General features: G+C 41.2%; 1 protein-coding gene across 4 annotated transcripts in view; it reads left to right on the top strand.

Moving 5' to 3' along the window:
* Positions 1-5,362: 5,362 nt before the first annotated feature.
* The window catches only part of LOC102959330 (cytosolic beta-glucosidase), a 131,832-nt gene continuing 125,979 nt past the window's right edge, over positions 5,363-11,215 (top strand). For all 4 annotated transcript variants that reach the window (XM_042984850.1, XM_042984849.1, XM_015542724.2 and 1 more), the window contains exon 1: positions 5,363-5,524. In XM_042984850.1, the coding sequence (XP_042840784.1) occupies positions 5,467-5,524 (58 nt within the window). In that variant the 5' untranslated portion in view covers positions 5,363-5,466. The remainder of the gene's footprint in view (positions 5,525-11,215) is intronic.

Genomic DNA, 11,215 nt, shown 5'->3' with positions numbered 1-11,215 from the left:
GGTTTCAAGCCCACCTTTAATCCAATCCCTTAACCAATGAGAGGTGTGAAGATAGCCTAAAATTAATCCCCAGAGCTGGTGGATTATTGGGTGTGGTGCGGTGTCAGCTTTTCTGGAATTATGTGGTCTGCACAGGGGAAAGGCAGAGAGCCAAAGGAAAATCAGATTCTGTTATCAACAGAAGCTTGAGGGTTGATTGAATCCTAGGTGGTCTGGATTAATAAATGCCCCTACCCCTTGTCTCCCACACACGTGAGCACACACATCATGGTTGTCAGGAATTTCACAATCAAAGATTCCATTTATAATGGATTTACTTTCTGGACTTCATGTTTTAACAGATTCTATCTACTAAGAAACTGAGAGCATTGTTATAAAGAATTCATTTTTGTATTTTCATGCATGAAAAAAGCTGGTATTACCACAATGAGTTCATATAATTCCAGCCTAAAGTAATAAAATTGGAGTTTTAGAAAGCTTAGGAGACCTGAAAGGAAGCGAATGTACAATTGCAATTATAATTATTGAAATATTAAAAATAGCTTGATGGCTCTCAGGAATCAAGGGCTCTGTTTGGGAAGCACTTTTGTAAAATGTGCCTCTTCAACGTCAAGTTTTGACTAGATCTTTCCTGACAAGTGCAGAAAGTCAAGATGAATAATCCAATGCACAAACAACCTGAGGTAGATTTGCCCTTTGGTTTACCTCATACTAGCCCCACCCCCTTCTCTTTCCCTGTCACTGTCTTTTTTCTCCAGTGATGTGATATGACCAAAGAGTCTCCCTGCTAGGGGGGAAGAATACTTTGAAGTAATTAAACTTTTTTCTTAGGCTTCTTTTTTAAAAATCATAGTCATTGTTCAGAAAGTGTGTTTATTGGTAACTCCCCAATCTCAGTGGCTTAGCAAAGTAAACATTTATTTCTCATTCAACCAAAGTGGGTTGCTTATGGAGTGAGCATTTGCCCTGCTCCATGCAGTGATATAGGGAACCAGGCTCCTTCCATCTCAGGATTGCCTAGGGCCTCAGAGATTTCAGTGGAACCTGTAGCCTGTGTATCCAGTCAGTAGACGAAAGGAGAATGATGGTATTATGCATGAAACACAGGTGATGATGTGGGCAGATCTCAGCAACCTGGCCCGGAAGGGTGCACACTATTTCTGCCCACATTCCACTGGTCAAGACAGTCCTGTGACCTCGTCTAACTATAAGGGAGCTGACAAATGTGGTTTGATTGTGTGCCCAGCTGGACAAGGTTTTGGCTAATGCAGAGGAGTCTTTGTTGCAGACTGAAAAATGCTTATTTAGAAACTTGCTTTTCTCCTGACACAGGTACACAGGAACATTTTGTTTTTTTTTTTCAACGTTTTTTTTTTTTTTTTTTTATTTTTGGGACAGAGAGAGACAGAGCATGAACGGGGGAGGGGCAGAGAGAGAGAGGGAGACACAGAATCGGAAACAGGCTCCAGGCTCCGAGCCATCAGCCCAGAGCCCGACGCGGGGCTCGAACTCACGGACCGCGAGATCGTGACCTGGCTGAAGTCGGACGCTTAACCGACTGCGCCACCCAGGCGCCCCTCACAGGAACATTTTGAAAGCCAGGGCTTTTGACTCTCAGCATTGTAAGTTGGGAGAGTGAAAGTCATAGCTACTGAGCTGAATCCTTGAAGAATGGCTTGTTTTGCAGTTAACAAAGAGAAGAGTTTCTGCAAGACGTATTTTTACCTAGAGGTCACTGGGTATATAGTCTGTTGGGATTCCTAGGACGTCTGGTGAGAGCATACATTCTGATAGCCATTGTGCAAGTAACCATAATGCAAGTACCTTATTTCCCTCCAGTTGGAAGGTGGACACAGGTTGGTGACTCTCGTGACTAGCAGGGTCTGGAGTGCTATTCTGAGCCCGTACCCTGGGAAGGTGGCAGGATCTCAAAGGAATTACTGTGTGGTTTTGAGGTGGGAATTGAACCTAAGGTCTCAGATTTATACCCATTGAGAGGGATTTCTGTGCCTCACGAGCAGAGAGTAAGTGGGCTTGAAGGACCCATGGCAGGCTTGGAAAGTGGACATCTTGGTATTGAGCAAGATGGGCCCAAACTAGGAGATGGGAGAATGAGGACACTAAGCATCTTTAAAATTTGGTCTTCATAAGATCTAAATTTTCTTGAATGGCCCTAAAATGAAGTGGAGGGGACCTACATAATGACAAATTATAGCCAGTTTTGTTAGATAGGGCCATAAAATCAGAATTCTTTTTGTATAAAGAAAGTAAACAAATAAGGTAATTCTTTTTTTCCCCCAGCATTTATTTTTGAGAGAAAGAGACAGAGCGTGAGCAGGAAAGGGGAAGAGAAAGAGGGAGACACAGAATCTGAAGCAGTCTTCAGGCTCTGAGCTGTCAGCACAGAGCCTGACGTGGGGCTTGGACCCACGAGCTGTGAGATCATGACCAGAGCTGAAGTCGGGTGCTCAACCGACTGAGTCACCCAGGAGCCCCAAATAAGATAATTTTTACTCAGTATTGTGGCTGCATATTTATATGTTGTATATCCATTAGGACTTCAGTGCAGGGACTGTTAGTGGTGTGAATTTTCTGTAAGGGCAGAAGAATACAGAAGGCTTGTTGATAGCAAAGGAAGGTACTAGAAGAGAGGAAGGAAGAGACTACCAGGAAAGCTCAGGTCCTTAAAGTGTGGTCTACGGATCCCTTGGAGTCTCTGAGACTTTTTTTTGGAGGTACACAAGGTCAAAACTATTTTCATAAATATGAAGACATGATTTTCCTTTTTTATTCTCAGTTGTTTGAGTGTGCAGTAGAGTTTTACACAGGCAACAAATAGAGTAAGAAGCAGCTATGGGCACCCAGCTGTTTTCTCCTAAACCACGTATAAAGGAATTTGCAAAAATGTAAAACACTCTTCCCACTAAATGTTTTTGTTTTGGATCAGATGATTACTTTTCATAAAATATGTTATTTCTGTTCCCTGCTTTTTATTGCTATATGTTAAATGAAATCATCGGTAATTTTAAGTCTGTTTTAATTTCTAAAATGGTAAATATTGTTAAGTATAATCCACATTTTAAAAAGTTCTTTAATGGCCTCGATTATTTTGAAGAGTGTACGAGGTCCTGATGCCAAATTGCTTGAGAATGCCATAGTAGAGAATCAGATCAGAGGTGAGAGAAATTGAATTCTGCCATTTGTGGTCAAGTAACCTCAGAGGCTGTGGAGTGCTAAGAAGGTAGATTGTTCTTTCTGGAGAAAAATCATTAGAAGAACAGTAGCAATTAGCTAGGGGCTGCAGGGGAAGGTGGTCTTTGGTGGGATAACTAAATTTTAGTAACACTTCGAAGGGCAATGTGTAAACCTAAAATAATTGCAATACTGCCATCTAGTGTTTCATAATGAAAATATTTCAATTTTTTTTCATTCAGTTTATGATGATGGCTTCAGAACTGAATGACTATAGGGGCTAATTTTAATAGTATGCCCTGTATTTTTTGTGTTTATTTCACCAAACATGTACCTTTAAATATTTTAAATGTCTTCTCTCATTTCTTTCTATATTTAACCTCTTCTTTCTTCTTAGGGTTAGGATAACTGGACAGGGTGGGATTTGCAATGAGTTATACCCCATTCCAATCTTGTGTTCCTCTCATTACACAGTGTAGGATGATTTAAAAGCTGATGTAGGGGAACTGAATAAGTAACTAGCCTCACTTTGATTTTGCCTAACTCCTCTCTCCACAGGCAGTTAAAAAAAATGAACTTTTTATTTTGCCTTTAAAAAGAATTTTTTATTTCCTTAAGTTTTCATTTTATTTTTAGTTACTTAACATACAGTGTTATATTAGTTTCAGGATCAATTTTAGATGTACAGCTAAGTTGCAAAGATAGTACAGAGCCTTCTCGTGCACCCCTCAGTTTCCCCTCTTGTCCACATTCTGAGTTACTGTGATACATATGCTGCATGCTTGGGACAGTGGAGGAAAAGTCCCACATCGAGGCGCATGACTGTGAGATTTCAGAAATAGAAGCCTGGGAGGCAGGGAAGGGGGGATGGGTTACAAAACAGGTTATATATAAAAGATTAGGACTTGGGTTGTCATCAGACTTCTCAATAGCCACACCAGAAGCTAGAAGGCCAGGAACCAATGCTTGTGAAAGTTTGAGTGAAAATTACTTCCATCATAGAATCCCATAGTGGTCAAACTACATATCAAGCGTGACATTAGAATAAAGATAATTCCAGAACTACAGAGTTTCCAAAAAGTTACTTCTCATGCCTCCTTTATCAGAAAGTTATTCACGGAGAAAAGACAAAGAGGAAGAAAGCACAGAGAAGAGGTGATGGGGTTGCAGATTACGTAGCTCTGTGGTGGCCTGAACGACAATCGTGCAGAATGAGCAGGAAAATAGAAGTGTTTGAACATCAGAGATTTATCGTTCTCTCAGAGTGTTTGGGGATGAATTAGTGATAGGTATACAGAAAATTCAATATAAAAACCAGGCAGTTGATTAACCCCAGAGAAAATAAAAGGTTGCACATAAGCATGGTCTATTATTTCACGGCTCAGCTTTGAACCATACATGGTCATAGTAATGTAAGTATCGAGTATTTATTTAACTTTTTGGAAGTTTATTTATTTATTTTTGAGAGATGCAGGGGGGGAGAGAGAGAGAGAGAGAGCGAGCAAGGGAGGGGAGGGGCAGAGAGAGAGGTAGACAGAATCTGAAGTGGGCTCCTTGCAGTTAGCTCAGAACTGGATGTGGGGCTCAAACCCACAAACAGTGATAATCATGACCTGTACTGAAGTTGGACACTCAGCTGACTGAACCACCCAGGAGCCCCAATATCAAGTGTTTATTTAGCATGTTGGAAGAGGAGGAGAGAGAGCCAGAGGGAGGGAGACAGAGTGAGCTTGATCTTCTACCTCTATATCCAGAATTCGATCGTTATTATCTAAAATTGAAAACAAAGAAGCAGTAATCTCAGTTTATTGTTTAAATAACATGGGAGAAAATTCCAGAAGAGACAGTTGCAAACTGTTACTTGTAGGGAGTGGGGCTTAGGAATTGGGAGGAATTGGCTAACGGAGAATTCTAGTAGGATAATGTGACTTTTAAAAACAATGTCCATGTTTTTTAATAAAATGGATAAGATTGGATGAATGGGTGCCCTGCCAAAGCATCCAGGCTGGTCTAACTCTGTTAAAATCAGGGTGTGCCCAGAGAAGAAAGTGGAAATGCTTGCCCTTACAAAGTGTCTTGGATTTGTATCAAGGCCAAGGCCAGTCAAGTGTGATCATTTAATCTGGCTCCCTTCTTGTTTGCATACACATTTGCATCCTGAGACTTTGGTCCGGGTGAGTCCCCAAACTGTTTGCACAATTTCTTGGGCTCCTCTGACTAAAGGGCACAGAACTCCCATTTGGCTGAGTGTCTAGCTGGCCCTCTTCTGAAAATATGGCTTTCCCTGCAGGATTTGGATGGGGGGCGTCCACTGCAGCTTATCAAGTGGAAGGTAGGAGAAGCTCCTTCCCCTTCACTAGGGCTGGAATGGAATCACTTCTGGTGGGGTCTGTATGCCTAGGGAAGAGGGTGAGGCCGAGGAGGCAAAAGGAAAAGAAGGAAAGGGATTAGTGAGTCTGTAATCATAGAAGTGAAACTGTCACTTTTCACACAGAAGAGGCTCATGTTCCTTTGTCCCTTTCTTTCGGCAAGGTTGGTGGTAGTGAGGGGTTGACGATTGAGCTGCACCTGTAATTTCAGTAAGTTCAAGTTTATCTGAGACATCAATTTACCTTGGACTAGCTGCTTTTGTCATTGATTTCTTGAACACTCTTGCCAAAATTCCCCCCAACAACAACAAAAAATTAATTTCCACTGTTGGCTGGAAAAATACTCAGTAAATTTCTTCAAGGAATACAAGAGACTTTATTAGAGGATGTTCAGCCGTTGGAAGAGGTGTCCGGTTCTATTTTTAGTGCTAAAAAGCAGAGACTAGTCTAGTGTGCCATCCCATCTCTGGGGCAGCTGATAAGCGCAGGGGACAACCGCAGGATGTGAGGAAGCACCTTGGATGGAGCTGGAGGTCTAATGGAGTTGGAGCCCTGGTCTCTGTCCTACTGCTGATGAGCCTGTGCTCCATATATACATATCTTTTCCATGTGGGAAACGCTGGGCTAAACAAAGCTAAGAGAGTTTCTTGTAGTAGTTTCATAGAACTCCTGTAGCAAATTACCATAAATTGGGGGGTTTATTTTCTCACAGTTCTGGGGGCCAGAACAAGCCACGTGACTCCCCAGACTCTACTTTTTACTAGCTCTGTGTGACTTTGTACAAGTTACTCAATCTCTCTGTGCTTCCAATCTGTAAGATGGGGAAAATTAGGGTATCTATGTTATATCATTGCTGTGAGGTTTAAATAAGATGATGTGGAATTGCCTGAGTGGCTCAGTTGGTTGATCATCTGACTCTTGATTTCAGCTCAGGTCATGATCTTGCATTTGTGGGGGGCTTGGCAGTGAGCGTGGAGCCTGCTTGGGATTCTCTCTCCTCTCTCTCCCTCTGCCCCTCTCCCCAACTCTTTTTCTCTCATATTAAAAACAAACAACAACAACAACAACAAAAATAAGATGACGTATGTCAAATGCTTGGTACCTAGTAAGTGCCCAATGCATGGTCTTTATATTGAGGGGGTTACAAAAGGATTTCTGAGGATGACTCTGTGGAACTTAGAAGTTAACTTGGAATAAATCTGCAATCAGTTATACAAGACGATATCATACATTTCAGGTGCCAGTTTCCAGATCCTTTTCATGTAGAACCTAGGGATAACCTTACCGGTCCATTCTGAGCTCCTGTCTTCACAGGGCCTCAGGGTTGCCATAGGTCTTCTGTCTTTTGGAGGCAGTTTGTTCATGCCCTTCTGTACTGAGCTTGCTGCAGCCTTGTTTTAAGATTTTTATTTGTGGCCCCTAACCTCCCCCTGTGCTGTTAACTCTCTAGCAGCGTCGAAGTGGGGAGACTTGATCCACCATGACTTCTCTCCTTGTCAACTCACAGAATGATTTTTTTTATGTTTGTGGTTTTCCACCTATGCTTCTGTGCTAGGTTTGAATCCTAGCTCAGGCACTTACTAACTGAGTGACGTTGGGCAAATAACTTAAGCCTCAGTTTCCTTATTTATAAAATTAGGAAAGTGGTCATTCCCACTTTGTAGGTTTGTTCTGAGGATTACAGAGTTTAGCATGTGTAAGGGGAGCACAAGAGAGCCTGGAGCATAAGAGCGGCAACACTAATCCTATCGTGGGGATTCTTTCTCCTGGCTGTGGTCTCTTCTGCTCCTTTACTGACGGGAGAGTTACATTGTCTGCTCCACCTAAGGGGAATGGTGGTTTCCCCTTTTTCTGCATGTTAGAATACATTCCCTCTTTGCTCATTCCGGACTAGTTCCACCAGCAGTTGCTGGGAGAGTGTAGCTCCCTTCCCACTGTGGTGCAGATCACACATGCGGGATGTCAGTGGCTTTGTCATACGGCATTGTCAAATCAATGTGACCTGGGATTTAAAAGCTGAAGTCGCCTGGTCACTTTTTGATTTTGAGAATCCTTGAACTTTTAGGTTGCCCTGGTTCCGAAAGTCTACAGAACCGTCGGAAGAAGTCACATACCCTCAACAGAACCGAGGATGAAACGTAAATTGTATTTGTTAAAAAAAACAACAAAAAGCTAACGTTTTGGCTATGTGTGATAAAGCATTACCATGTATGTCTTTCCACTGGCTTTCAAAACACAGCTGTCTGTGTAGGTATCTTTGTTTTCACATACCCTCTTGCTAGCCCTGAGAGATAATGAGCATACTCCCACGCCTCCCCACTGCCCAGCATACCCATGCCTCACCCCCACACAGAAATAGGGTATTTTGGCTCTGTTACTCAGAATAGAAGGCACTGTCAGGGTCTTTGTAGATGGGTCAGGACAGGACTTTCTGATCACCAGGCCTGCTAATATATTGATTACTTGGTTGCTTATTTCACTTGACCCTTGATTCTTCCTTCTTACTGTCCTTCATATCTCTTCGGCCCCCACTCTGGCTACTTCCCTGTTTATAGCTTTTAAGAAGAGTTTAATGAAATGTTTATTATATAAGAGTTGGCTGTGTGCTGCTTTGAGCCTTTTGGAGGAAAGCACAATATAAATCTAATAAATAAATAATAAACGAGTGATATAAGCAGGAGGAAAATTATGTGTTTTAGGTGAGTTGTAAAGAACGTTGTAAAACCTGTAAAATGTATTTGTTAGACGAAGAGGCAGGAAAAAAAGGCAGATAATCATTGTTGGTACAGAAGTGAGTCTCCTGCGGTATTTTAATTACAAAAAAAAACATTTCTCATGAGTTTTAACCCTTTGTGAAGTCACCTCTGCCTCTGTTTTGGCTGGAGGGAATGAGAGACACAAAACAGCAGGTAGCTCAGTGGCATTTTGTTTACTCCCTCGGTAGGCCACAGAGGAGCTATGAAAATAACATTTAGGACCCAGTTCTACAGCTCTTATGAGCTTAAAACTCCCAGTGATTTCAGGGAAGGCTCTTAAGGGGTGAACAAGATCTGCAGAATCCCACAAATCCTAAGCAAAGTCTAAACTACTCCGTCAACACCTCCTGGTGGGATCTGAGTTTGTGGTTCTTAGGGAGGAAAAGGCCTCAGTTTTATGAATGTCATTATCAACCTTTGATGCTGCACTGGATACCAATATAATGTTTGGATGTTGATTTAGCTTTAACTTTGGCTTTGTGTTGGCAGAACTTGGGGGTGGGCTCAAATTTTGGCCTTCTGTTTGCCTTGGTATGTCAAAGATGGAATGCTATAGTTAAGAAATTGGAGGGGCGCCTGGGTGGCTCAGTCGGTTAAGCCTCCGACTTCAGCTCAGGTCACGATCTCGCGGTCCGTGAGTTCGAGCCCCTCGTCGGGCTCTGGGCTGATGGCTCAGAGCCTGGAGCCTGCTTCCGATTCTGTGTCTCCCTCTCTCTCTGCCCCTCCCCCGTTCATGCTCTGTCTCTCTCTGTCTCAAAAATAAATAAAACGTTAAAAAAAAAATTGGAGTTATGTTTGCATTTTAAAAGTGGGAGAATAAACAGGGCAGCTGAATTTTCAAGTTGGTTTTAGATCCCATTTGTGGTGATTTCTATTCAGGCTATTTCCTCTCTAGTCCTTTTTAAAAACTCATCTAGTCTACACAAACCTGAGCCAGAGGCATATGACATCTACACGTTTTAGATGTCAGCACAGGCCCTATATTTCTTTAGACGACTTCCTGTTTATCTTGATTCCTGTTTTCTGCTAAACCCCTTAAACATTGTAGTTTAGGATGACTGCCTGTGGTAGTCTTCTAGGACAGAGTTTACCAGATAAGAGTTTACCAGATAGATCTATTCTTTGTCTGGACCACCTAGGAAAGGAGAGAAAAAAGACTTAAAGCATGGCTGCTTATTTCTTGGTGTGTAAGGAAAAAGGAAGAAGAGACGGAAGCATTTATCCATGAAATTTCTCATAGCTTAAAGGGTGATATGACAGAAACCACCTTTATTTCTTCCCCGCAGTTTCAAATTTGTGACCCACAAAAATCTCAGTGATCGCCTCCCTTTGTTTAAGTTTTTCTTTAAATTCTGATTAGTTAACATACAGTGCAATATTAGTTTCAGGTGTGAAATATAGTGATTCAACACTTCCATACCACACCCTGTGCTCATCACAACAACTGCGCTCCTTAATCCCCCTCACGTATTTAATCCATCCTTGTTTTTGATTGTACCATGAAACTATGTAGGCATCATTGAAAGAGTACGGGCTGGGGCAGGGATGATGTTCAAATATTCATCAACTGATTCACTACCCAAGAAGATGCTGACTATAAAGAATGGGTATAGACTAGACTGGCACTTGCATTGATTAGTGAGAGTGGATGCCGCCATAAACAACTGGTATGGGACAGACTATCATCTTCATTGACCATTAAGAGTGGAGGCCAGCTGTAAACTACTGATATTGATCAGGCTGGCACCTACATGAACCAATCAGAGTGGGGCCACTCTTACAGGTACTGATTGAATTTCAGTCTTGGGCTTATGAGTAAGACACATCTGGAATATGCCTGATTCTATTTGTATACTGCTGGAGAATTAAATGAGTTAACTTCTCTAAGCCTCAGATTTTTCACCTGTAGAATTCCCAGTGCTGATCTCTTTTTATTGAAACTTCATGGGGTGAATATGGGAGACATTTTTTCTTACATTTTGTACTTCTCTGGATCTGGGTTGATTCCTCAACTTTTTCTTCCAGATTACTAATTTGGACTTTAGCTTCATTCATTCTGTTTTTCAATTCCTCTTGAATATTTAATTGTGGCAATCATAGTTTTAGGTTTTCAAATTTATTCTTTGATTGCTTCAGTTTTAAGAAGCTGTATTTTGTTTTCTGGATGTAATCACACCTCAAATCTTTTTAAGAATGCTTGTTTAAAAAATTAAGTTCCTTCCTTCCTTCCTTCCTTCCTTCCTTCCTTCCTTCCTTCCTTCCTTCCTTCCTCCTTCCTTCCTTCCTTCCTTCCCTCTGTATCACTTTAAGATTTTGAGATTTTTTTGCATATATTTCATGCTATTTGTTTTTGTCAAATGTCTGGTGATCCTTGAGAGCCTGTTCATGTTCATGAATGAAAGATTATGTTGATATCAGTGTCTGAGTTAGGTTGTTTTTAAAAGTCAAATAGTTCTATTTAACTAAAACAGGACTGGTTTTATAAGAAGTAGGGTTCTGTATAAGTGGGTGGGAACTATTGACAGTCAGTCTTTTCATAAAGGACTATATATGAAGAGAAAGAGACAAGATTTAGATCTCAATAACTTCCAGATAATGAGGATTTTAAAGAATATTTTTGTTTGCTTTTTTTTTTTTTTAGGATTTTGTATTTTTATGAAGTCGATTTTTTTTCAATTTTATTGAAATGTAATTGACACACAGTATAAATTTCAGGTGTATAGTATAATGATTTGGCTTAGACATACTGGGAAATGATCATGACAATAAGTCTAGTTAGCATCCATCATCTCATATAGATATCGCCCTCACCAAAAACGTATTTTTTTCCTTGTGATGAGAACTTTTAGGATCTACTCTCTTAGCAACTGGCAAATGTAGCAGGGTTTTAGCTATAGT

Source organism: Panthera tigris, chromosome B1, assembly GCF_018350195.1.
Source record: "Panthera tigris isolate Pti1 chromosome B1, P.tigris_Pti1_mat1.1, whole genome shotgun sequence".
NCBI classification, from domain to species: domain Eukaryota; kingdom Metazoa; phylum Chordata; class Mammalia; order Carnivora; family Felidae; genus Panthera; species Panthera tigris.
The sequence above is the reverse complement of the archived record's forward strand: the minus strand, read 5'-3'. Positions and strand labels throughout refer to the sequence as shown.